The 27932-nt window shown below is 46.1% G+C and overlaps 1 protein-coding gene across 1 annotated transcript in view; it reads right to left on the bottom strand.

Moving 5' to 3' along the window:
- The window catches only part of SRRM3 (serine/arginine repetitive matrix 3), a 65858-nt gene that overhangs the window by 18081 nt on the left and 19845 nt on the right, over nucleotides 1-27932 (bottom strand). The window contains exons 4-10 of the mRNA XM_056865133.1: nucleotides 27427-27507; nucleotides 22975-23004; nucleotides 19730-19798; nucleotides 14345-14380; nucleotides 10527-10577; nucleotides 9496-9600; nucleotides 8175-8352 (exon numbers count right to left, since the gene is read on the bottom strand). Coding sequence (XP_056721111.1) covers nucleotides 8175-8352; nucleotides 9496-9600; nucleotides 10527-10577; nucleotides 14345-14380; nucleotides 19730-19798; nucleotides 22975-23004; nucleotides 27427-27507 — 550 coding nt within the window. The remainder of the gene's footprint in view (nucleotides 1-8174; nucleotides 8353-9495; nucleotides 9601-10526; nucleotides 10578-14344; nucleotides 14381-19729; nucleotides 19799-22974; nucleotides 23005-27426; nucleotides 27508-27932) is intronic.

Here is a 27932-nt window from a genome sequence, read left to right as displayed (position 1 = left end):
GGGTGCGGTGGAACACAGGCAGGATGGTGCTGCTGCAGTTGTCTTGTTTGTGGCTTCCTAGAGGCCCCTGGTTGGCCACTGTGTGAGCAGACTGCTGGACTTGATGGGCCTTGGTCTGATCCAGCAGGGCCTTTCTTATGTTCTTATGTTCTTAGTCTAAGCCCATTCATTTCAATGGGCTTAGACTATAGTAACTCTCCTTAGGATTGCACCTTTTTCTGCATTGTGGATTGCATGAGGCAACATAGCAGATGTGCAGAATAAAGAGGATGATCTTAAGACAGGGGACTATGTTGAGACTCGGACTGAATCATAGGTGGCTCCTGTTGGAAGACAGTGTGGTCAAGAGGGCTTTACTGGGGAAGTTAGATAGAGATGGACACCAGCCTCCTACCGGTTTTCGGTGTGGGCGAGAGGGACACTTCTCCTCATCAGAATTTTCACCTGCCATTCTGGAGTTCTGAACAAACCCGATCTGATTTCTGAAAAGGAACTGATGCCCTAGGAGTTTTTCGTCGTTCTGTGTTTTCCCTTTCCAAATTCAGAACTGAGCACCAGGCATGTGCGGTTAGCCCTGGCGCAAATATTTGCACGTTGACCGGGGGTGGGGGGGAGATGCTAATGATCTGCAGGAACTGAGCCCTGTATGCAAAACTATCTGCACACCCCCCAGGAGGCTGATGAGATAGAGGGATTTGGGCTGGCAGGAAGCTTTGATGTGTTTGTTTTTCATAGCTGTTGGAAAATCTGCTTGATCCTCTTTTTATTTCCCTTAAAATCTCAGTCATGGGATAACATCCCCCACATTAGCCACCAATATCTCCCTGGGGGTCAAGCAGTCTAGTAATTTGATTGGTGAATCTAATTAAGGCTGTGATCCTGTATATGCTTACTCGGGAGTAAGCTCCACTGAACGCAGTGGGACTTGCTTCTGAGTAGGCATGCATAGGATGGCCCTGCAAACCTCGTTTAGCTTCCCTTGAAATTCCTCGGAGGCTTGGCCTAAGCAACAGACAGTTCCCAACGCACATCGGATTGTTGTTTACCATAAAAAATGCAGTTACCCCTCAAATTAGAGCCATTTTTTTCACGTCCCCTGCAAGTCTTGCGACCACCAAACACACATAGAACCAAAGAGGGAGGTTTTTTTAAAACAACAACAACAACAACAAATGATCCCTTCATTGAATTATTCTATGACAGTGATAATTAAGTTGGCCTGTTATGTAATCTGGCTATATTAAATAATAATAATAATAATAAAACCACACAGAGGAAATCAAATTAGCGGGACATAATTGTACCATTTATGGAAACATAACACCAAAAACCGAAGAGCTGAAAACACACAGAAATGCATTCTAACAACAGAACGAGGGGGGGGGGAATTGGAAAGGGGAAAAAATCAATTTACACGGGGGAAAAAAGAAAAGAAAGAGAAAAGCATGACTTTGTAGCTAACTGTAAAAAAAAAATTACGATAAAAATTGTACAGAGCCACCAAAAAGAGACAAGCGTAAAGAAGGAGAGAGAGAAAAAAGAGCTAGAGAGAGAGAGAGAGGGAAAGAGGTAGAAAGATAGAAAAAATAACATTTAATCAAACTACTGTGCTTTTCAACAGGCTGATCTGCAGTAGTGAACGTGCGGAGGGAGACAAATACCTACCTTCGGATTGGTCAGGAATGCAATAATAAAAAAAGAAAACATTTGGAGGGCAGAATGGGAAAAAGACAATGACTCTTTAGTAATGTGCTTCAGACCTCTTTGCTAATAAAACTTTGCTTTGTCATTGAATTTTTTCTCTCTTTCAATTCAGTTTTGCCTTGGTCAATTGAGGCAAATCATTTTTTTCAAATTTTTTTTTAAAAACCAGTTGCTTAAATAGCAGCAGCCCTTGGAAAATAAAACCAAAAGAACTAAAAAAAAAAGTTTCTATGTAACACTTAAAATTTTAAAAGGAAAAAAAGAAGTCCCAGAGAGCATGCAAGAGAAGCAGCAGATGAAGGCAGAAAATGTCAAGATTTGGGATTCCGTTTGTGTTGGGGGATAGACTTCAGGGGGGTGGCCCCATCGAATAGGGAGAAATTGTAAAGTGTGCACATGAAAAGAGAGAGAGAGAGAGAGAGAGAGAGAGAGAGAGAGAGAGAGAAGGTCAGAGAGGAAGAGACAGAAAAAGAAAGGAAGAGCCATAAAGGAAGCCAATCGGCATGTAGAGATGAAATGAAAAGTGAGACTGTTCATTTAAAAGGGAAGTCAACTTTTTCTGCATTTGTCGCAATTGCAATATGAGTTCCGTTTTCCAGCAAGAGAAAAAAATAGTCAGTTTAACGTGGTGCTAAGACGGATAGGAGATGAAGTGGTAAAAAAAAACCCTCCTTCAAATAGCTCTGAAAAAAGCAACCACACCCTACTATTTCCACACATTGGGGCAGTCAATATCAGGTGTGCTCTTTTCATGTAACCTGACACTCCCACAAATGGTACAGGAATCATCGCTCACCTTCCTGGACACACAACACAAAGAGGGGTGCAAATCCATGGTGTGAAACTTTGCCACTAGAAGCATATGTGAAGTGGACATCCAATTACGTGGGTCTTCCCCCACATGCTTGGCACCCTGGAGGCCTTATCTATGGGGATGCTCAACTCAGCCTCCACCTACACATTAAAAGGCCTCATGCTTGTTAAGGAACAACTGGAAGACATTGCATCACATGTGCAGGGTTGCCAGGTTTCTCTTCGCCACCTGCGGGAGGCTTTAGCTACCTAATTCTGTTGTTTTCCCCCTTTTTTGTTGTTGGTGAAGCATCAGTATCTCCCTCTGGATGAATGATGCTTAATTTACTAATGCTAGTGATGATTCTGAAATTCTCCTTTGCCATATTTCTCTCAGAAGTTTTGATTTCCAAATTACCCCAATTTCTTGTTTCTAAAGTAGAGCCAATGCATTAGGAATCCTCCGTGGTTCCTTTTTTATTTCTGAATTTAGCACAGCGAATAGCACACTAGGCTTGTGAATATCGATAAACCCAAACCGAAAATAAACCCAAAATTAGCCATTTTGGTAAATTTCCAGTTCAGGTTTACCGAATGCACAAAGCTGGGGAGAAAGACAAAGCCGAATAGGCAATTCTGGAAAAAGTTGAATAATTATTCGGCTTTTTTGGGTCTGGGGGGATTTTTCAAGGTAGAGCCCCCAAATTCACAGCATAGCTTGAAGGGGCTCTCCTTGCACGACCCCCGAAGTTTGGTGAAGCTTGGGTCGGGGGGGGGGTATCCGATTTTATAGGGTCTGGAATGGGTCGCCCCCCCTCCCTAAAGAATCATTGCAAACTTCGTAATATTTCTCTATGGAGGAGGGGGGGCGACCCCTTCCAAATCCCATAAAATTTGACCTCCTGACCCAATCTTCATCAAATTTGGGGTTCGTGCAAGGAGAGTCCCTTCAAGCTATGCTGTGAATTTGGGGGCTCTACCTCAAAAAATGACACCCCCCCAGGGCTGAATTTTTTCAGGAAACCCGAAAATAAGCCGAATGCCCATATTTACCGGTATGGGTATTCGGCTTATTTTAAAAAAAATCGGGCCCAATAACCCGAACCTGAAATCTGCTGAATTTGTTTTGTACAACCCTATAGCACACACCACAGTTCTCACTCCCTTCCATACCAATGTGTATTTCTAACCCCATACGTTGTTGATGCATGTGCACGCACTGGTAAAACATAGGGAAGAAAGCAATCTTGATATAACTGTACAGGATAAACCCTTTTATCTGGGAATCTGCTTGTGAATTGGAAAATTTGAGGTTTCTTTTAGCAGGGGTGGATTTCAATGCTACATTGGCAATTGCCAAATTTTTATCTCAGTCAATCAAGCTAAAAAAATACTAATCCTCTTATTGTCTATCTATCTATCTATCTATCTATCTATCTATCTATCTATCTATCTATCTATCTATCTATCATAGAGATATAGATAGATAGATAGATAGATAGATAGATAGAGAGATAGATAGATAGATAGAGAGAGAGAGAGAGAGAGAGAGAGAGAGAGAGAGAGAGAGAGAGAGAGTTCTTTTTAAAATTTTGATCTTAGTGTGACATTGTTCAGGGCCGAATTGGCCATATGGACAGTATCATTAAAGTAAAGATATAACTGTACATGCAACTGCATCTAGGTTCTTTTTGCGAATGGATTACAAATATGCACACATGCTCCTGTCCATTGGTAGAACATCACTGCAGTATTATGAGAATGGGAGAAAAGTCTCTTCTCTCTATCCACACCATGGCTAATTTTAGAGAACTCTCTCATCCGGAGTTGAATACATGTATGCCCCCCTGGAAGGAAGGTAGGGCAAATATGAGACAGGAATCTGCAAATTTTTAAAAAGAAAGCTTGTCCAGGAGTCTTCCCTTTTAAATTTGAAATGGAAACAAAGGGATGAGTTAACAGCTGTCAAGAAAGATGTCTGTGCATTGATTACAATTGGCCAGGGGATTCCACAGGAACACGCGCGCGCACACGCACACACAAAACAAAAAAGGAAGAAATGAATCAAAAAGAGAAAAACTCTAGATCCACATGACAAGAACAGAAGAAAAAAGGGAGAGTTTGCATTTCTGTACATTAGAAAAGGGAAAAAATCGGAAAGAACAATGGGGGAACAACAAAAAAAGGCACATCCAGTTCCACCTTCCCGCCCTCCCCTTTCCCTGCTTCTGCCGAGCAAAGAAATGGAATTTTATATTACCGCTTTTCAAACGGGAGGCTAAAGAAAAACACAGATTGGAATTAAAAATAAAAAAAATATCTCGGAGAAGAGTAGAGGCCATGCTTGTAAACAAAAGGAATTTTGTTAAGTGTTAATTTGTTCAGCGTTGTCTTGGGGCAGGACGGAGGGACACGGAGAAGAAGGGAGTTGTGTCTGTTACCTTTGGAACCAATAAAAGACATTCTGTCTAAACCAGCGTCTGCCCCAAATTCTGAGAGCCAGGCACACTTCCACCCCCACCCCCGAATTAAAATCGATGGCATACTCCGTGACTCCACATAAAAATGGTTGAGTTTTACAGTGCACAAGAAGAATTGCCCTCCATCAGAGAAGCCCATCTCCTCTTTTTCTGCATAAGCTCTCCATCTGTGCGGCTTTTGATGGGAAGAAAATAGGTTCAAATTGGTGATTCATGCAGAGTTGCAACGGGCGGCCTCCTCTATAGACAGTGAGTTCTGCCACATCTTTGTATTTGGAGTGATTGAAGGATCGAATCACAGCTGATACAGAGATACTGGCAGAATTGGGAGGCAAGGCCAGGGCAGAGACCCACGTAGAGGTACAACAGGCAACTTTCTCAGGGTACTGGTAATTCTGGTTTACATCTCTGCATTGGAAATAACTGAATCATACTCAGTGCAGAGATGTGAAAAAATGTCCCTGCCCTACGGGAACTTGACTAGAAAGAAGCAAGGCCATGGCAGTAAATCATTCAGGGATACAACAGCTTCCTCTGCATGTGAGTACTGTGGGATCACACGAGATTTTCATTACTGGAATTACTTTATTTCTCACAATGCCCTGGCGGTCCTCTCTTGCCATACAGATAGGGAATCACTGATTTTATTCCCTGAACACCACCTTTTTGACCTGGGGGGACATCACAGAAAGTGAAGATAGATAATGTGATAAACAGAAGAAAAATGGCGTGGGTTCGTAATGTGAAAACGAGAGGGGGGGATGATTAAGATAACAATAAACATAGGTGTGTATCCTTTTTAAAGGGGTGCTGGTGGAAGGAAGGCCCCAACTAAGAAGAAGCTGTTGGGAATTGGAGGGGGTGTAAATTAACTCTCCGTGCAGGAATGTTCTAACCTTCAAGACACTGAGAAATTTGGAGGCAAATGGAGGACAGGGAGAAGATCAAAGGTGCCCAAACAGAATCTTCACCCTCGCTCAGGACTCACTAAGCAAAATGTATCTAGTGCAAATGTTTCAATGGAATATCTTGGTTGTGCCTCTGGGCACGTGCAGATGCTGATCACTAGATGCCACGGATTCTAAGGCAAGGGGTGGGGGAAACTCTACATGCGCGAGTCAACACACCTGCAAACAGCAAGTTGGCGTGAGGTCTGGAACAAGGGAGAGCCCTGCAGACCAGCCAGAAGATGACAAGGATCGGCCTCTGGTGCCAGGGGTTCAGATTCCTGACAAGAAGACCCAGACTCCATAACCTAGCTCCTGCACCCATGCTTCGCTTAGTGCTTGCTTCCTTGCAAGCAGTCAGCAGCAAAGTCACACACGGAAGCTGGGCATGATGGAATGCAGCCAAGCCAGGACTCTGCTCAGTTAGATTTCTGGTAGCATGGTGTAATGGTTAGAGCAGAGGTATCGAACTCAATTGTTATGAGGCCGGATATGAAATAAATGTCACGTGGTCCGGCCGGGCCATGCTTCGCCAGCCCAGATTAAGAGTGTGGCTGCCTTGGATGGCTTACAGGCCAGTTAAGAGCTCTCAAGAGGCTGGATACGCCCCTCGGGCCTTATGTTTGACACCCCTGGGTCAGAGTGTCAGATTAGGTTCTGGGAGACCCAGGTTCAAATCCCCACTCTGCCAGGAAGCTTGCTGAGTGACCTTGGAACAGTCACATACTCTCAGCCTCAGAGGGTTGTTGGGAGGATAAAATAGAGGAGAGGAGAATAATGGAAGCCGTTTTGGGAGAAAGGTTGAGTATAAATGAAGCAAATAGATAAATAAATAGCTCTCGGTTAAGGGGACAGTGACTGGCCATTGTGCAGGTTACCTTTGTTACTTAAATGATCAGTTGACCTCAGACCCCTAGTTGGAGCAACATCTTTGTTAATTGGGAGCTCTCCATGGTCCTGAAAACTTGATTTTTTGCTATTTGGCTGCAGCACTTGCAGTGCTGTCCTAAGCAGTGTCACATTCTCCTACTGACTTTAATGGACTTAGAAAGGTGTGTCTCTGCTTAAGATGCCACTGCTGGTGACCTAATACCTGCTGCCTGATGATGCTACATGACTCAAGCTGCAGTTGAGCTCCACTTGAGCTTGGCTCAACATCCTTAGGTGTTCTCCCAAGTGGTGCTCTACCACAACACTAAGAACACACCTTGGCTTCCATGGGCAACAATCAAATACAACACCAAGACTGGAGATGGAAAATAGCTTTTCAGGGAACTAAAGGGGGTATGATAAAGGCAAGATTGCCTATGGCATGCACACTTTCCCTCCTTTTCTCCCACTGTGGTTTTACTCATGAAAAAGGTGTAGGTTTTTAGGGCATGCCAAAATCCTGCAAAAGATGTTTGATCAGATGCTATAGATGAATGTAGAAAAATATGGAGCTGCCTTATACAGAGCCAGGTTATTGGACCAGCTAGCTGATCTGACTGGCAGCAATTCTCCAAGGTCTCGGGCAGAGAAGGGCCCTTCCCAACACCCACTACTTGAGATTCTTTAACTAGAGGTGCCAGAATTTGAAGCTAGAACCTTCACAAAGCAAGTGCTTTACCTCTCCCCACCCCCCAAGCTGCTCCATCTCTTTAAAATAAAGTCAGCAGCCCCCTGAGCCAAATCTGACCGCCTACAAATGCTTTCTGCCTCTTTTGTCAGCCACAAATCATTAAAAGGGGTGACATCTGTCAGAACATGGCAGCAGGGTCAATGACCATAATAAATTGAATTGAATTGGCAGCAGGGAATTTGGGGAACTGGATATACAGCCTTGGCCTGCCTCCTCCTCAATCTCTTCTGAGGCCAACCTGAGAAAAACTAGTTGCCGTCTATGAACGAAAGAATCAGTTTTGCCCATCAAAATATGGAACAGGACTTAAGTGAAGCCCCTCAGAAGTGCTTCCTTCCCCTACGGATGCTATTTTCCACCTCTGCTTGCAGCACGGCTCTATGAAAATTCTTAGATGTAGCCAGCTGTTGCCTGGTAGTCTATGATAGACAAAGAGAGGGATGGATGGAAGGCGAACATCTCTCCCCTCCCCATCCACCCCCCTTGTGTAGTGAAAGAACCAGTGTCGTCTGTCACAGCTGGCGCAAAATGTCTATTAGGTTGGTAAGTGAAATGTGAGAACGGGGCAGGCTGTTCTGGGAAGGAAGATCAGGGTAGGGTCAAACCAGAATGAAACAGAAGCATCCGTACCTCCTGTTGTTTCTCCGATAGGGCACCGTGACTATGGCGGCCGTTCTGGGCGCTGCCTTTGTGTCCGTTTTGGTGAGGTGTGGCGGATCGGCTGTGGCCCGTGCAAGAAGAGGAGGGACTCCGGCTGGACCGATGGCTGTTGGCCTTCGGGCCATCCTCTCGGTACTTGGGGCTCGGTCTGAAGAAGGAGGGGCAAAGAGCAGTCAGCCGAAGGTGGCCCACCCTTACCCCAATGTGCACATGTAAAATGTTATCAAGTCACAGCCGACTTATGGCAACCCCAGCAAGGGGCTTTCAAGGCCAGTGAGAAGCAGAGAGGATTTGCCAATGCCTTGCTCTGCTGAGTCTTCCTTGGCAGTCTCCCTTCCAAGTACCAACCCTGCTTAACTTCTGAGATCTCAATCAATCAATCAATCAATCAATCAATCAATCTTTATTAAAAAGAGTCATCGACCAGCACAATTTACCATTAAAACCCTTAGTGTTACGCTCTACCCACAGGTTAATACAAATAGTAAAAAGGTTGTTTGGACTCTTTGCAAACTATATAAACTACCCATTAAAATTATTGACACACTGGTGTTCTCAGCAGCGTCTGGTGGATTCTACAGGCCACTGCACAAAACTTAGCCGTTCCTACTGTAACCTGTGGATTTTCGTCTGTAAGCAACATTTTAGTTTGCTCCTAACCTGAATGGCTGGAATGCCGACTAAGCCACCTCTTGGTACAAGAGCAGAGCAGTAGGACATGCTCTGTTGTTTCAATTCCCTTTAAAGCACAGGGACTTACCCTATCCTCCAGGGGAACCTTTCTGTATCTCCCATCCACAACCGCCAAGGGAAGAGCTTGGCGTCTGGCACTTGGTGAATGCTTTCCTATATCTAAAGATCTCTAATTGGGAAGAGGTACGTGGCAGGAGAGGCTACATATCTGGACTGTTCTGCTGACAGGAAAGTTGGTGCCTTCTCTAGATCTTTTGGGGGCTCCATATCCAGTATCCTTTGTTTTATGCCACCCTACCCTGGTGTGTGTCTGAAGTGCCATCAAGGTCACAGCTGACTTATGGTGACCCAGCAGGGGTTTTCAAGACAAGAGTTTAACAGAGGTGGTTTGCCATGGCCTTCCTCTGCATAGCAACCCTGGTCTTCCTTGGTGGTCTCCCATCCAAGTACTAGCCAGGACCGACCCTGCTTAGCTTCTGAGATCTGATGAGATCAGGCTAGCCTGGGCCATCCAGGCCAGGGCCTGGCCTTAACCCATCCAGGTCACGGCCCATTTCCCCGTAAACTCAAAGCCAAATCAGATGCTACCGGGACCTACCGGCTTGTCGATTTGCAGTTGCTGTAACCTGAGGAGAGGGAGGCGCTCCGGGAACTGCAGCTGCTATGCCGGTGAGACCGCTGGGTAGATGATTCACTGTGTGACCTAGAAGAGGATACCCCCGAGTATTGAGGGGGGAGGAGGATGAAACAGCTGATCAGAAACCAACACCTAGATCACCTGACACATCTTGGCTTATTTCATGAAAACTCTAAAGGATTGCACTATAATAATAATTATTCATCCACCATTTAACAGCCTTATGATGCGGTGATTAGAGTGTTGGACTAGAATCTGGGAGACTCACTTCCACACGTACTTGAATCTGGGAGACTCACTTCCACGCATGCTTTCAATTCACTTTCAATGCATTTGACTGTGGTCCTTTATGCATGGGTACTTTGATTCATGTTCGCCCCTGGACTGACTTGGTTGTCCCTCGGAGTTATGCATGAGTTTTCCATCTCTCAGAGCTGCCCTCGTGCCCCCTCCGCAATTTTCTCGGGTTTCCCAATGCTGTTTTGCCACGGATTTAAAGTCTACTCTGAGATCAACTCAGTTCAAATTGTAGCTATTTGTGTGCATAAGGCGTTTGGGTTCCCCCCTCCTCCTCCAGCCAAGCCGTGGGGCAGGGAGGAAGCGAATGATTGCATAATCAGGAACCAGCTCCACGTGCATGGGCTGCATTGAAATACATTGCAGCACAAAACCAGTTTTAAAGAAAATGCAGAATCCGTTTCCATTAAGGTCAAATGCAGAATCTATTTTCCATTAAGGTCACTTGGCCCAGATAGACTACTCTGGCACTGGATTGACAGCCCCCAGAGTGGAATAATGGTCCCAGGGAACAGAATCTGTGCTCTGGGATGGGAATGACAGCCCCAGAGTGGAATGACCGTGCACTATGGGGGCTGTCAATCCAGTGCCAGAGTAGTCTAACTGGCCCAGATGAATGCCAGATGAAACACCAGTTACCCTTCCATTCCACACGAGCTGATCTCAGGACAATAGGATAGCAGTTGGGAGCTCACCTTTTGCGGTTTTTGTTTTTCTCTTTCCGCTTGGTCTTGGGACTTCTGGACCTATGAGACAGTGGAAAACTGAACGCACAGAAAAAGAGCAAGAAATGGAACACACGAACGCAGCGGCGACCACCACCAACCCCATAGTCTTTTACCACAGAGGCATCCACCCCCCCTAGGGGTGCCAGGATTTCAGGGTTCCTCTGCAGGGGGTGAACTGAGATCCCTGAAAGAGGGCCAAGAATTAGAAGTGAACAAACTTCCCCCGCCTTATTCGGAAACAGCTCAGCCATTCACAAGTGACTTTGGCGAACTTTCCATCGTGTGGGGAATCTTTTTTTTAAATTCCCACATGACTTCTTCAGTGGCTCATCATTCCATGCCCTCCTGGTGAGTCCGACCATCGTCTCCCTCTGCCTCCCACCCCCCCAACCTGTTACCAGCATGTTAACAGCATGGTGTAGTGGTTAAGAGCAGTGGTTTGGAACAGTGGACTCTGACCTGGAGAACTGGGTTTGATTCCCCACTCCTCCACAGGAGCGGCGGAGGCTAATCTGGTGAACTAGATTTGTTTCCCCACTCCTGCACATGAGGTCAGCTGGGTGACCTTGGGCTAGTCACAGCTCTCTCAGCCCCACCTACCTCCCAGGGTGTCTGTTGTGGGGAGGGGAAGGTGATTGTAAGCCGGTTTGATCCTTCCTTAAGTGGTAGAGAAAGTCGGCATATAAAAACCAACTCTTCTTCTTACCTTCCAGATACTGAGGCTGCCACTGGTTTGAACAGCACTGACTCAGCACTTGAAGTGTGTGTGTGTGGGGGAGGAGTGGGAGGCAGGGAAAATGAGGGCTTCTTGGCCTGCTTGCCCACCCTGCTTGCTTTCATATTGGGTGTAACGTTATCTTTTCTCCCTTCTATAATGCTCACCTTGGCATTGAAGGCGAACATTACAAACTGTTAACGCTGATATTCTGAGTCCTGGGGATATGAGCATTGCAGGCATCTCTACCCAGAATCAAGGGGGCAGACCTCTTGGCTCGTGCATTTCTCCTATAACTTCTGCCTCGCCATGTCCAGCAGGATCCTCTCCAAGGCTCCAGGCATGACAAGGCTCTCCCCTGATCTTCCAGGGTCCCTCTTGAGCCAGCCCCCCACAAAGCCTTCAGGCTCCACCTACAAATCGATTTCCTTCCTGGGTTGAAATGAACAGGGAAGCTTTTGGAGTGGGGGGAGAACTGGGCAGAGGTAAAAGTAGCCCCCTGTGCAAGCACTGGGTCATTACTGACCCATGGGGTGACATCACATTACGTTTACTTGTGTCCCGAGGCCGCGGCCCGGAGCGCCCCCTCGGGACTGTGCTGCGGTCCCACGGCCTTCCCCGACGTGCCAAGGGGGCCCCGACCCCCGGGGGAGTGGGCGTGCTGGCCAGGACGACAGGAGGAGGCGAGCGCGGCCGAACGCGGCAGCGGCACGGCGGAGGAGGGGCCGGACAGGCGAGGCGGGAGGAGGCCGGGGCCCGACCTCTCGGCGCGGGGAGGAGAGAGCCAGCCGGTGGCCGCCAACGCGGACCCTGGGGCGGCGGCCGGGACGGCTCCTTCCCAGGAGCCGGGGGCCCCGGGGACGAGCGCGCCGGTAACCGCCGAGGCCCCTCCCCGGGGACCGACAGGAGGGGGGAGGCCGGGCGAGAGTGGGGACGGCAGCAGAGGGAAGGAGGGGAGAAACAGGGGGGAGAGAGGAGGTGGGGACAGGAATGATCGGCCCCGGGAGCAATGGGCCGGTCGGGCGTGGCAGAGCACCCGCGGGAGGCGAGGGGGATTGAGCCAGCAGCCGGCAGAGGGCGGGACCCGAGGGAGCCTTTAAGGGGAGGGGACGCCCATAAAAGCGGTGGCTGCAGCGGAGGCTGAGGAGGAAATGGAGACAGATTGGGTGTGCTAGGCGGCAGCCAAAACACCCTTCTGTCGGGAGAAGGCGGTGAGAAGAGCGTTCTCACGTTGAAACTCCAAGTCTGAAGCCCGGGAAGCTGATGCCCGCTGGGCTGTAGAGCGCGGTGGAGCCGTCGGTGGGAGAGGGCAGTGGGGACACCCGTCAGAACTAGGCAGACTTTGTTTACGGGGTGGCCTTCCTCAGTCTTCTACACTTTACCCCCAGCAATCTGGGTACTCATTTTACAGACCTCAGAAGGATGGAAGGCTGAGTCAACCTTGAGTTGGCGACCTAAAATCGACTTCTGTCGGGATCGAACTCAGGTCGTGAGCAGAGCTTCGACTGCAGTACTGCAGCTTACCAGTCTGCGCCACAGGGAGAACCCGGTCTACACTTACACCTGGGAGCAAGTAGTCCTGGTCAAAAATTACAGTGAACACACATGCATCCTGTGTGTGGCTAGGGCCGTGGTTCAATGGCAGACCATCTGCTTAGCAAGCAGAAGATCCCAGGTTCAAACCCCAGTGTCTCCAGTTACAAAAAGACCAGGCAGTAGGTGAGGTGACCCTGGAGAGCCTCTGCCAGTCTGAGTAGACAATACTGACCATGATGGTCTGATTCAGGATAAGGCAGCTCTATGTGCTTTCACATGTGTTTGTCAGGAACAGTCAACATGCATTCAGTTTACAAACGAAACCAGGGACTAAAGGTAAATGTAAAGGTAGTACCATGTGCAAGCACTGAGTCATTCCTGACCCATGGGGTGACGCCACATCCCGATTTTTACTAGGCAGACTATGTTTACAGGGTGGTTTGCCAGTGCCTTCCTCAGTCATCCACATTTTACCCCCAGCAAGCTGGGTACCCATTTGACCGACCTCGGAAGGATGGAAGACTGAGTCAACCTTGAGCCGGCTACCTGAAACCAACTTCCGTTGGGATCGAACTCAGGATCAGCAGAGCTTGGCCTGCAGCACTGTGGTAATGCAATTTACCACTCTGCACCACAGGGCTCTTTTGGGATATTGTTGCAGGCTGCTGCTCAGGTCGTGAGCAGAGCTTTTGATGGCAGCATGTGTGCTTACCACTCTGCACAGTAAGCTGTGCATGTATTGAATGTAACACAAGAATTACTCAATGCACGTATTTAAAAAATCACACCGCACACATTTCCACCCCTTGTGATGTCATGGCAGTCTACTCTGGCACCTTAAACAAGCAGGCATGGAGTCTGCATTGACATGGCTTCCCCCAGTTGATGCTGCCAGGTAAAGTTAAAGGGGAGAAGGGTTCTCAGGATTCTCGCGTTGTGATCTTGAGAGCCAGCATGGTGTAGTGGTTAAGAATGGTGGTTTTGAGCGGTGGACTCTGATCTGGAAAACCGAATTTGATCCCCCCCCCCCACTCCTTCACATGAGCAGCGGAGGCTAATCTGGTGAACTTCATTTATTTCCCCACTCCTTCACACGAAGCCAGCTGGGTGACCTTGGGCCAGTCACAGCTCTCTTAGAGCTCTCTCAGCCCCACCTACCTCACAGGGTGTCTGTTGTGGGGAGGGGAAGGGAAGGTGATTGTAAGCCGGTTTGATTCTTCCTTAAGTGGTCAAGAAAGTCGGCATATAAAAACCAACTCTTCTTTTTCTTTCATGCAAGCCATCCTCAAAAGGCGGGCATGGTCAGCTACTTGGGTGAAAGGATTGTTTGTGAGGCAATATTACTGAGCCCAAAGTAGAGTTAATGCACATCCAATTAACAAGTGATTTGGCCACCACAAGACAGTGAATAATCCAATCAGGTTGGGATGGAGGAAGGTAATAGCGGACTATTTCCGGATTTTGTATGTGGGGGTTCTTGGTGGAAGGAAGGAGCGGAGTGGAGTGGAAAGGAATCTACACCGTTAGGTCTCACCTGTGTCTCCTCTTCTTGCGGGACCCGGATGCAGATCTGAAGGGTAGCCAGCGAGGAGAAAACAAAGAGGGGGGAGGGAAAGGGGGGCATAGGTTGAGATGGTGAACAAGACGTTAATTTGGGCATCTCTCTCTCTATCTCTCCACAAATGCCAAGATCATTCCAGCATTCCGCGACATGAGTGTGAGGAAGAAACACACAACCCCCGAGTGGGGATGTGCAAATGAGAAAGTGGGGCTATGCAAATAAGGGCAGGCTTGATTCTCATTAGGTGGGGTAGGGTTGCCAGCTCCAGGTGGGGAAATACCTGGAGATTTGGGGGGTGGAGCCTGAGGAGGGCGGGGTTTGGGGAGGGGAAAGGACCTCAGCAGGGTATAAAGCCATAGAGTCCACCCTCCAAAGCAGCCATTTTCTCCAGGGGAACGGATCTCTGTCGCCTGAAGATCAGTCATAATCCCAGATTGCCAGCCGCCACCTGGAGCTTCCCTGGCTGATAGTGTTTCTTTTGATTCATCTTCATTTCGCTATGCATGCTGTCCTTGCAGAGTGCATGTAGAGGACAGCACAGAGGGGACCTTTGCTGCTTTGGCAGCTTTAGGATTTCTTAGTACGTTTTTGTTAGTACACATTTGCTTTGCTTTAGTGGTAGATTTGTTATAGTGTATTAGTGCATATACGCCCTAACCTGGATGGCCCAGGCTAGCCTGATCTCGTCAGATCTCAGAAGCTAAGCAGGGTCAGCCCTGGTTAGTATTTGGATGGGAGACCACCAAGGAATACCAGGATTGCTATGCAGAGGAAGGCACTGGCAAATCACCTCTGTTAGTCTCTTGCCTTGAAAACCCCAAAAGGGGTCACCATACGTCGGCTGCGACTTGACGGCACTTTACACACACACACACACACACACACACACACACACACACACACGTGCATATAATGTGTATTATGTGTGCATATTGTGGTATGTTCCATTCATAATTTAGTTTATAATATAACAGATTTGAACAGTGCTATTTTTTGTGATTGTTCATTTAAACAAGAGTATCTGAAGTTTAAAAATTATAGTGTGAGCCTATGTGCTGTTTGGGTCACTAACATAGTTATTGTAGCATAGGTATCTTTTTTTGTCTTATTAACTACCTGGAGGTTGGCAACGCAAGGGTGAGTCACCATTAGCGAAAGGGAATTATTATGATTTTGTCGAAGGCTTTCACGGTCAGAGTTCATTGGTTCTTGTAGGTTATCCGGGCTGTGTAACCGTGGTCTTGGAATTTTCTTTCCTGACGTTTCGCCAGCAACTGTGGCAGGCATCTTCAGAGTAGTAACACTGAAGGACAGTGTCTCTCAGTGTCAAGGGTGTAGGAAGAGTAATATATAGTCAGAAAGGGGTTGGGTTTGAGCTGAGTATTGTCCTGCAAAAGTATTGTCCTGTAAGTATCAAGATAATGTGCTAATGAGGGTATGGTATGTTAATATGGATACAATGGTTCCATATTAACATACCATACCCTCATTAGCACATTATCTTGATACTTACAGGACAATACTTTTGCAGGACAATACTCAGCTCAAACCCAACCCCTTTCTGACTATATATTACTCTTCCTACACCCTTGACACTGAGAGACACTGTCCTTCAGTGTTACTACTCTGAAGATGCCTGCCACAGTTGCTGGCGAAACGTCAGGAAAGAAAATTCCAAGACCACGGTTACACAGCCCGGATAACCTACAAGAACCAATATTATGATTTTATTTATTTATTTATCCTACCCCACCACATAAGGAGGCACCAAGCCCCACTTTGCTTTTTTTTTTCCCCATCAAAAGGGGGTTCCTGTTCCTTAGTTAATTATTCTTTGGCCTGCTACTTTATGTGCATGGAAAGGGCCGTCAAGTCGCAGCCAACTTATGGCGACCCAGTAGGGTTTTCAAGGCAAACAGGTGGTTTGCCATTGTAAATGCTGGTATTATGATTCAGCTGGTGCAGATTTTCTATACATGTGGTGGAGCTGCAGTAGAGCCCAAACATACTGGGTGAAAGTGATTGAAGTCATATCCAGCGGCCTTGAAATTGTTATTCCAATAAGACCAGAAACAATTTTATTAAATTATCTTCCAGATAAACCAAAGATGATTCAAGTTATGGTTTTCCAGATACTAACAGTTCCAAGAACAAATCTTGCGAGATATTGGAAAAGCAAAAAAAATCCCCTGATTTAAATAATTGGTTTGATAAGGTTAAAGAAACCTATGCTTTAATTAAGCTGACGTATTATAATAATGACAAAAATACAGAAGAACTGGACGCTCGCTGGAATGTAACAATTTCAAAGATGGAAAAAACACTCCAATGCATAAATCACAGAGAGGGAGGGAAGTGACAATCATGCAGATTAGATAAACAGATAGAGTAGTGCTGAGTTCACTATTATGGATATTTTAGTTATATTAGCAGCACCGTTTTAGTTTCTTCTCAAGAAAGTGTATTATGTTTCAAAATTTGCCAATCATAAAAGGAGTACATATATTCAAAAGTTGGAAGAAAGATATTTTGAACTTTTTATGGGGAAAGAAAGACATAAAATAGCTTATAATAATTTAATTCAACTAAAGGAAATGGGAGGTTTGGGGTTACCTGATTTAAGAATATATTATGAAGCAGCTTGTTTTAATTGGTTAAAGAATTGGATATTATTAGAGAATAATAGAATTGGAAGGATTCAATTAATAATAGAATTGGAAGGATTCAATTTACGTTTCGGATGGCATGCATATTTGTGGTATGAGAAAGAGAAAGTAAAGAATTTAATTCTCATATTATTAGATATGGTTTATTTCAAACTTGGAGAAAATATAAAGGATTTTTTGAAAACAAAACTCCAGGTTGGATTAATCTAGTAGTTATGAAGAGGGATATGCAATTAAATTTAGATATGGATATTTATAGAGAGATTATTGAGTGTAAGGAAGGGATTTGGTTGTTAAAGAGCAGAGAAGAGCTTAAAATAAAAGATTGGTTTATGTATTATAAATTAAAAGGTATATTTAATAAGGACAAGTTGAAGGGTTTTAATGAAAGTAAACCCAGATTTGAAATTATATTAAACAAGGGAAAATAAAGATTGATAGGACAAATTTATAAATTATTAACTGAAATGAATCTAGAACATGAAAGAATCTAACCAGTGATGGTGAAATGGATGAAGGAGTTAGGATACAATATTGACCTAGAAATATGGGGAAATTTGTGGAAAAAAGAATATAAATTTACAATTTCCAATGAAATAAGAGAAAACTTATATAAAATGTTTTATAGATGGTATATTACTCCTTTTATGATAAGTAAAATGAAAAAGGGTGATTCGGATTTATGTTGGAAATGTGAAAAAGATAAAGGAACATTTATGCATAAATGGTGGTTTTGTAAAACAAATTAAATTTTTTGGAGAAAAGTATTAAATGAAATGAATAATTTGATTAACTCCAAAGTGAAAATGGACCCTTCCTTTTTTTTATTGGGGATACCTGAAAATAAATTAGATAGATGTGATAGAGTCATATGTCAATACAGTTTTGCAGAGGCGAGAATTAAAATAGCTAAAACCTGGAAGCAAGTAAATAAACCTTCAATTAATGCTTGGAGAGAGAAATTATGGATATATATGCGAATGGCCAAATTAACAGAGTCCTTACATGGTAAGGATATGGAAGTTTTTAAAAAAACATGGTCAGTGGCCGTCGCATATTGGGACAAACTGTAAAAAATGAATTTTACTAATTTAGTTAATGAGTTGTAGATTAATTACTGTGGTTTTTTATAATGATTTTACTATACTTACTTTTTAAAATTGTCATAACACTTCTCCGGAAGTCCAATGTGGTGATGGGACACTATCTTAGGGTGGGTGGTGGTTTTTTAGGGCACTACGAATTTTGTAATTTTTTACTATAATAAGTAGCTTCAATTGTTAAATAAGTGCTCATTTGTATTTTCTTTTTATTTGTATGTTATGTTTTATGTTATAAAAAAATAATAAAAATTTATAAAAAAGAAAAAGAAAAAAAAGAAAGTGTATTATGAGTATTTTAGTAATGTTATATTTCCATCTTCTTGTGTTGTTGTATTTCCGTTTTCCTTCGTTGTTGTATTCTCATTTTCTCTTAATAATTTTTTTAAAGAGAGAGGTAGTTTGCCATTGCCTTCCTCTGCATCGCGACCTTTGACTTCCTTGGTAGTCTCCCACCTGAATACTAACCAGAGCCAATCCTGCTTAGCAGCCTGGGCCATCCATGTCAGGATCTGCTACTTCATACACTGTTTTAAAAACTTTCCTGCTTGGTTTTTCATGATTTGAGATACTCTTTTGCACCAACTGCTGTTCATAATAGGAAATGGTGTTCTCTGCCATTATCTAACGCTTTCACTTTTTATGCTCTTATTTTCCACATTTTTTATAGGTGTGTGACTTGAAATGATTGTGTCAAGAGTCAACGGAGAAACTGAGAAGGCATGTTATAAATAGCCATACCATTAAAAAAAAAAACAAAAAAAAACCCACCCATTCCTCTAGAGATATATGAACTTGTTCCTTCCCAATGATACTGGGCAGGTTGACCCTGCACAAAGTTCAGAAATTTTAAAAAGAAACGATTGAAAGATTCCTGAAGTATAGGGTTGCCAACCTCCACGTACTAGCTGGAGATCTCCTGCTATTACAACTGATCTCCAGCCGATAGAGATCAGTTCCCCTGGAGAAAATAGCCGCTTTGGCCATTGGACTCTATGGCATTGAAGTCCCTTCCCAAACCCTGCCCTCCTCAGGCTCCACCCCAAAAACCTTCCACCACTGACAAAGAGAGACCTGGCAACCCTACTGATGTATCAGTTGCACATGAGAAACATGACCAGGTAGTTTAGAAGTCCAAACATCCAGGAAGAAAATCGGATCAGGGGACTTTTGGAACCATCTCTAAGAACAGACTCTATAGTGTCAACCCTGTCTAATTTTGGGGGTAAAAAAGAGGAAGAGTCCAGTAGTACCTTAAAGACCAACACAATTTCTGGCAGGGTATAAGCTTTTGTGAGCCACAGCTCACTTCTTCAGATACCAGAATCTGAAGTATCTTCAGCATCTGAAAAAGTGAGCTGTGACTCACAAAAGCTCACATCCTGCCAGAAATTGTGTTAGTCTTTAAGGTACTACTGGACTCTTTTCTACTGCTATCGACAGTCTAACATGGCTACCCATCATAATTTGTGGGGGAAAGGGATGGAATCTGACTGCCCAATGGAAGCAAGAAATGGAGAGCAGCAACAGGAAAGGGAATTGATACTGTAGTGAATGTTGGGAGGGGAGTTAAAGCTGTCACAGTCACTTACCTGTCCCTCCTATGCTTTTTCCCTGTCTTTTTCTTCTTCTCCTTCCGGATTGGAGAAGAGCTGTCCCCACTGGAAAGTAAACAGAAGGGACCATTTAGTGAAGCTGAAAGAGGTGGCTAAGACAGGGCTGAATGGCATTAATGGTCTTGCTAAACCCAGGATGACCCACATTGTGAAATCCAAGGTCGGACATTTGCGTTTGGATCCTAAACTTTCTTCCCCAACTCACAGAAGAATGAGAGGACAACTTTCACCAAGTGTTCCCTTACATTGCAGTCCCTCACTTTGACCCGGATGTCCCTGGGGGGGATCCACTGATCCCCAGGGGCATACTTTGCATAGACAACTTCAGCAGGAAAGTTAGTATCGATGCAATCCACTTCATTGCTTAGCCCTTGTTCCCAAATGTGTGGGGTTTTGCTGTACTACCTCCCTTCAACCTTGGCTGGGTGCTTGCTAGTTCTGAGAAAGGTGGAAAGAAAGGGCATTGAGTCAAGTGCTTCCTTGTTCTTAAAAAAATAACTTCAGTGTGCAGGACTGGAATATTATAGTTATTTATTGATGAAGGAAGGGAAGAAGAAGAAAAAGAAGAAGGCTAGTTTTTATACCCCACTTTTCTCTATCTTTAAGGAGTCTGAAAGCAGCTCACAATCACCTTCCCCTCCCCTCCTCACAACAGACCTCTTGTGAGGTAGGTGGGGCTGAGAGAGTTCTGAGAGAACTGTGACTAGCCCAAGGTCACCCGGCAGGGTTCATGTGGAGGAGTGGGGAACTGAACCAGGTTCAGATTAGAGTCCGGCCCTCTTAAACACTACAACACGCCAGCTCTCAATTGAGAGGGGGCTTGGCTCAATGATAGAGCATCTGCCATTGTATGTGTTGTGAAAGACCTCTACCTAAGAGTCTGGAGAGCTGTTGACAACCTGAGTAGACAATGCTGATCTTGATGGACCAAAGGTCTGATTCAGTATAAGGTAGGCTCATGTGTTCACTTACTGAATTGCATTTCTTGAATGTTTTTGGTGGTTTATAATGCAAATTTTATACGACAACCCCGCTTCCAAAGTACCTTACATAATTGCACACACATTTCTTGGTAGATTTTCCCCTACATGCCATTATTTAATTTTATCTAGAACTTTCTTCCTGGAACTTCTGAATTTTATGCATGGCTGTTTCACTTGCGGTCAGCCCTTCGACGACTTTGGCTCTTTTTTTTTTTATTATGCCTGCTGTTTCCGACCATCAGAGATCGCCGCTGGTCTTCCTATTCCTATGTTTATTTACCTTCTTTCATGTCTTTGGCTAACTTTGGTTTTTGTTTTCCCTCACTTTGTTCTCTTCTTCCTGCTGGCTATTCCCATCACTGCACTGTGTTTATTTAATTCTTTATTGATAGGGCGCCTACTGGATTCTAGATTGTATTAAGGTTTATGAGGTTGTACATTTGATAGTATGTATTTTACATTGTTTGTTTGCCCTGGTTGGTAAAAAAAAATGTGCAAAGCACCAGAGGTCACAAGGCGTTTATCTAATCACTTGTAGCAACTCCAAATTCTTACAAAATGGTAGTAGCAGCAAAGGTTCAAATAAATTCCAAAACGTATATTACAGAATACAAATAATGAGTAAACGCAAAAAAGCAACAAAGGTTCAAATAAATTCCCAAACATATATTACAGAATACAAATAATGAGCAAACGCAAAAAAGCAAAAGTAGCAACAAGGTTCAAATAAATTCCAAAACATATATTTCAGAATACAAATAATGAGCAAACACAAAAAAGCAAAAGTGTTGATAATGTAACATAAAACCACAACAGTGACAGGTTTGCTGGCTAGTATCCTGTTTCCATATCCTTCTTCGGACTGCCACTGTTGTGGTTTTATGTTATATTATCAACACTTTTGCTTTTTGGGTCTGGTGATTTGCACATTTTTTCCCTCTGTCTCTTATCAAAGGTTTCTCCCCCCCCCTTTTTTTTCTGAGCCTGACTGTAGTCAGGAAACTAAAGTCAATGCAATTACCTGGGCTGAATAAAGACCTTGCATTCATGGCCCATTACCAATGCTGATTTCTCCACACCCATCTCTCCCCTGGACATCACAGACTCTTCTGCATATCACACCTAATCCCATCAAGCCTGCTATTCACATTTACATGCTGTTCCTCTACTTAAAGACAGATGGATTCACATTCTAGCTGTATCTGAAGAAGTGAGCTGTGACTCATGAAAGCTCATACCCTACCAGAAAATATTTTTGTTAGTCTTTAAGGTGCTACTGGACTCTTGCCCTTTTTGACTACTGCAAACAGACTAACACGGCTACCCACTGTGAATTGTAGTCAGGAAAGGGTGGGGTACGAATCTAATAAATAAATAAATGAAATAGGCGAGGCTAGAATATGCTCATTGCACTGGGATGTGCCTCTGCCAGGCTGTGGGTCATGGGTGGTACCCAACCATGCTGATCCTTGATTACATCCTGCAATGCAGACTCTTAGATATAGGACTTCAAGACCTAAACAGCGCTGCTAATAAAACATGCTCCCCATCAAATTTAGGGGTACCTTTTGATGTTTATCAGCCCTCCCCATACTTATCTCATCTGTGTGATCCTTCTCAACGTAGAGACATTTCTCTGGCCAGATTTAATGTTTTGCCATCTGCGCTACTTGAAGGCAGATTTCGGAAAATCCTTCTGTCTGAAAATCCCTCTGCCCTTGCGGCAACAATTGTATTGAAACGGTTGCTCATGTCTTATTTTATTGTAGTTTCTACACAGAATCTCGTAATGAACTTTTAAGCCTCCTGTTGGTTAATAGACAGAAAGTCTCAGATTCTTTTAACGTTTCCTATTTATTGAACAATCGTTTGCCCCATATATTGGAGATGGTGGCACAGTTTTTAAAGTTTGTTTTAAAAGCCCGCCAAACGGTTAATTAGATGGCAGTATCAACAAACAGCGCTATTTGATGTAACTCTCTTTTAACTGTTCCATAAAGGGGACTTTTTAAGATCTCCATTCCTTTTGTACCCTTTTTGTATTATGTTTTTATGCCAATAAAGGGATGACGGAATACTGACTACATCCTGGATGAGTTTCTCACCTCAAGGTGACATGGGGAAAAATATATCACATGCACACGTCGCTCAACACTAGCCCATTAGCTTCTTGTTCCCATTTCTAGTGTCTCTCTTCCTCTCCCAGAAAGCTCTGCTGGAACCAAGGCTTCAACTCACCTGCGCTCCGATCCGGGTTTCCTCTTTTTGCTGAGGTTGCATGGCAGGAAAGAGAAACATGCAGAGGTTAAGGAGAGAGAGGGGGGGGTTTGGGGAGAGCGTCAGGCTTCTAAAATCAGCTGGACACAGGAGACTGGTCAGGCTATGTACTCTCCAAGCTATGGATCGGGGCCACTTGCACTTTCCGCACGAGCCCCGAGGAAACTCAGGATAAGTAAAAAACCGACACTGTAAGAAACACAGTCATCTGAGCCCCTACAGATGCCAAAACAGCCTGCAGCTCATCTCTGTAGAAATCTCCACATTAGTTGACAGATGCAGCATAATTTCTAATGCAGGAAACAAACGGAGACATTCTTCCTTGTTAATCTCTACTTCTGTCTCCTTCCGTTCCCACTGATGTCTTTTTTTTAATCCCATTTTATCTTCCCGACATCTCTGAGAAGGAGATCAGGTTAAGAAATAGCCCAAGGCTACCCAGCGAACTTCCTGGCCGATCAGCATTCGAACCCAGGTCTCCCCAACACACATTCTAGCCAGGATACCCCACTGGTGCTCGACCCTGCACATTGATTCTCTTATGAATGCCAGACATATGGGGGCCTCATGGTTAAGCAACAACAAAACAGAAAGGCACTCAGCATATTCTCAGGGGCACTTGTTTCCCTGTTTTTTCCTTCTCGGTGTTGATGCCTGCATTCAGCGGTGAGTCCTAGCTAGTCAGGCCTAAAATTAAAATCGAGGCATCTGCGGTCAGCATCGGTGTGCATACTTATGTATCAGTTGCGTTTATCCAAAGCGATGTGTATCTTGTTTATTTTAAAATGTCGCATTGCGTCCCTGGATCCACAGCTGTGTTCTCACTGTGTACGCCGTGGGCGTCTTTATTGTGAGTTCCTCCTTTCTCGATCCAGGTGTCCCCGTCTCTCCCAGCTGTGTTCGTCTGCGTGGGTGGGGGCGTCTCTGCATGCAGCCGGCTCAAAAACCCTATTGTGCGGTCGGCACCCAAAGGCACCAAAACGCAATGGCGGGACGCCTGCTGCCATCCGGTGGCACTTTGGAGGTATGACAAGGTAGCTGGCACCACCATCAGGGGATGAGCACTGTTTCACACTGGATTCCTTGTCTAATGTTGCACATTCAACCATCCTGGGAATCGTTTGTAGGGTTTTTGTTTCTCTCTCTGCAACTGAACCCCATGAGAGGTTGGAACCTGTGACTGCTCTGGGCATTAACTAAGTGTAACTCCCTGCCCCTAGATGTGGTGATGGCTGCCATTTTGAAAGGCTTTAAGAAGGGAGTAGACATGTTCATGGAGGAGAGGGCTATCCATGGCTACTAGTCCAAATGAATACTAGGCATAATGCGTACCTATTCTCTCCAGGATCAGAGGAGCATGCCTATTATATCAGGTGCTGTGGAACAGAGGCAGGAAATTGCTGCTGCAGTCGTCTTGTTAGTGGGCTTCCTGGAGGCGCCTGGTTGGCCACTGTGTGAACAGACTGCTGGACTTGATGGGCCTTGGTCTGATCCAGCATGGCTTTTCTTATGTTCTTAACAACCAGCCCATTTCAGTCCCTTACACTAGGTTGCCAGATCCAGGTTGGGAAAACTCCTGGAGATTTGGGGATGGAGTCTGGGAAGGACAGGGATCTCAGTGGGGTATTATGCCATAGAGTCCACCCTCCAAAGCATCCGTTTTCTTCAGGGGAACTTATCTCTTTAGTCTGGAGATGAGTTGTAATTCTGGGGGATCCGCAGGTCCCACCTGGAGGCTGGCATCCCTACCTTACACATAGGATGCTGTAAGCAGTCGGACCCCTCCTCCCACTAATGGGTGCCATGGAGGCACAAGGGCCAAAGACTGGCATAAGAGCAAGAAACTGCTCCCCACAAAATGGATGCCTCTCAGAGGGTTTTGGGATTCATCTTGTGTGTCAAGCCTGGGAAGAAGGCGGTTGGCCACTGAACTTTCCCCCTGCCCCTAAGGTGTGCTTGGCTGGACAATGGGGCCAGCTAATCTCCATAATGTCAACCGAAGGTGATTTAATTAGACCATTACTTACCCTATCTACACCCATCCCACCAATCAATCAGTGTCCAAGAGAATAGTCCAGGCATTCTCTTAGGTCCTAGAACCGTGTTGGCGAACCTGTGGCACGCGTGCCGGCTTCGGCACGCGTAACCCTCTGTGAGCACGCGCGGGTAAGTGGCTTGCTGCATTGCGTGAGAGGGCCAGGCGCACGGCAGCAGTGCCCGCCCCCTCCCGAGCCTCAGCGCCTGGCGCGGTTGGCCGATGGCGCTGGGCCGTGTCCCCTCGCCGGGCCCGGATCTCCCGTGGCACAAAGAGCCGCTGCCGCCCCCCTGCCTGCTGGTGGGCGACTCCCAGCCCGGGTCAGCCGCCGGAGGCTCCCCGGCAACATCAGGCCTCGCCCTGCCCCCGCCGCCCTGCGCCCAGGAGGAGGAGGAGGAGGAAGAAGGAAGGCCCGGGCGTTTCCGCCAGCCCTCCGCCGGAGGCTGGGGCCACCAGTGGGGGGCGGGGTGGCAGCAGCGGGGGGGGGGGGCTCCCAAGTCCTGGAGCCCCTGCCGCCGCGGAGGAGGAGAGACAGGTAGTCGGTGGGAGTCCCCCACCACCACACACACACACACCCGTCCAGGACGCCGGTGGGCCGGGGGCAGCTGCACCGCCGCTGCGTGAGGAGGCTGGGCGGGCAGGCCCCACCGCTCTGGGCCGGGCCTCCCTCGTGCGAGCCGGGCTCCGGTGCGCCCCCGCTGGCCTGAGCCAGCAGGCGGGGTGGGGCGCTGCCTCCCCCCTCTCCTCTCCTCTCCTACGGGATGGTGGTGGTGGTGGGTGTCCCACTCTCTCTCTCTCTCACCTGCGCCTGACCGCCCGGGAGCTCGGAGAGACTCTGCTGAGCAGCACGCCCCCCCCCCGCCAGCCCGTGCTCCGGCACTTCTTCCCCCGGGCTCAAGTGTTTGTTGACCCGGCTCCTCCGTGCTCCTTGTGCATGTTCGTTGCAGGAGACCGAGAGCGGCCGCGACCTCTGGCCTCTCCCGCCATCCGTCAAAGGACCCCCGTAGTCAAGGCGGCACCCGGAGAGCAGGGCCCCTCCTCACTCGTGACACTCGACCTCTCTCATGTCACCTCCCGCTTTCCGCCTCCCCTTCTGTCGTTTTCGATGAAAAGGAGGGAAAGGCTTTTCCTTCTTCCCCTTATGTCTGAAGAAGTGAGCTCTGAAAAGATGTGAATGTATGAGTGGGTTTTTCTAAACGAAAACCTCAGTATTCAGGTTAAATTGCCACATTGGCACTTGGCGATAAATAAGTGGGTTTTGGGTTGCAGATTGGGCACTCGGTCTCTAAAAGGTTCGCCATCACTGTCCTAGAAACATTGGCGTGAAATTTTCCTTTTGTGTGATACATTTGAAGAAGTGAGGGCTGACTCACGAAAGGTGATGCTGAAATAAATTGGGTTAGCCTGAAAGGAGCCCCTTGATTTCCTTTCCACTCTTCCACAGAAGACTGACCAAAAAAAAAAAAAAGTCACTAAGAGGATTCTTCGCTCATCCTGTAAGTCCACCTGACTTCACAATCAGCTTGTCAGATGCCAAACACCTCACACTTCAAAAACCAGGTCAGCTGTCAGTCTCGCTCAGGGATAGGACTGCACGTTGCATCATTTGGCCCAGATTGAAACCCCAGATTTTCAAGGGAATGCATGCGCCCATATTGAAGCTGTATATGCATGGAAGAGGAGGGCGGTCTGTACCTTGCATTTCCCTCTCAATCGTAGCACATGAAAAAACCCTCCTGCAGAATGTGGCTTGGGTAGGGATGCCAGCCTCCAGGTGAAATCCTGGGATCCCCCAGAATTACAGCTCATCTCCAAAAGACAGAGATCAGTTTCTCTGGAGAAAACAGATCCTTTAGAGGGTGGACTCTGTGGCATTGTACCCCTCTGAGGTCCCTGTCCTCCCACGGCTCTAGTAATTACCCAAACCTCTACTGTCTTTACCATAGAGATACGGGAATTCCTAGAGATCTGGTGGGTGGTTGTGATGTCACATCTGGGTTTTCACTAGAAGTGACATCACAATGCATAGAATACTTTTTTCAAAGGTCCCCCCCCCCCATGAAAGCTTCCTCTGTTTGTAGGGTCCAGGCTGGGACCCCTACAGATGCAGTATCTGGCTCTTCCAGTTAAAAGATACCGAGTAGCACCTATGAGAAAGGAGAAGCTGCCAGTCAGTGCAGAGAATGGTGAGTTACCTGCAGAGATAGTCTGGCACTATTTAGATCTGTTCATATGTTTCATTTACTATCTCATTCAAAAACTGATTCCACAGCCTCCCTGAGTATTGCACATGGATATAGGAATCTCTGATTTTGTTAATCCATCTGTGCCTGCCCAGACCAAACCTGATGGTTTCATTTGGGTGAAGAATGACTCACCGGCTCCGGCGGTGACCTGATTTCTTTTTCTTTTTCTTCTTGGGTGGGGGAGAGGTTGAAGTGCTGGACCTCCTCTTCAGCCTGCAGAAGAGGCAGAGAGAGAGAGAGAGAGAGAGAGAGAGAGGAAGAAGAAGATTTGGTTTTTATATGCTGACTTTCTCTACCACTTAAGGAAGAATCAAACTGGCTTACAATCACCTTCCCTTCCCCTCCCCACAACAGACACCCTGTGAGGTAGGTGGGGCTGAGAGAGCTATAAGAGAGCTGTGACTAGCCCAAGGTCACCCAGCTGGATTCACATGTAGGAGTGGGAAAACCAACCTGGTTCACCAGATTAGTGTCCACCGCTCATGTGGAGGAGTGGGGAATTAAATCCGGTTCTTCAGATCAGAGTCTACCGCTCCAAACCACCGATCTTAACCACTATACCATGCTGGCTCTCCAGCATGGTAACATGAAACATTTCTTCTCTTTCTTTTCTTTTCTTTTTCTTTTTGCTGTCAAGT

The sequence above is a fragment of the Euleptes europaea genome, chromosome 19 (genome assembly GCF_029931775.1).
Source record: "Euleptes europaea isolate rEulEur1 chromosome 19, rEulEur1.hap1, whole genome shotgun sequence".
Lineage (NCBI taxonomy): Eukaryota > Metazoa > Chordata > Lepidosauria > Squamata > Sphaerodactylidae > Euleptes > Euleptes europaea.
The sequence above is the reverse complement of the archived record's forward strand: the minus strand, read 5'-3'. Positions and strand labels throughout refer to the sequence as shown.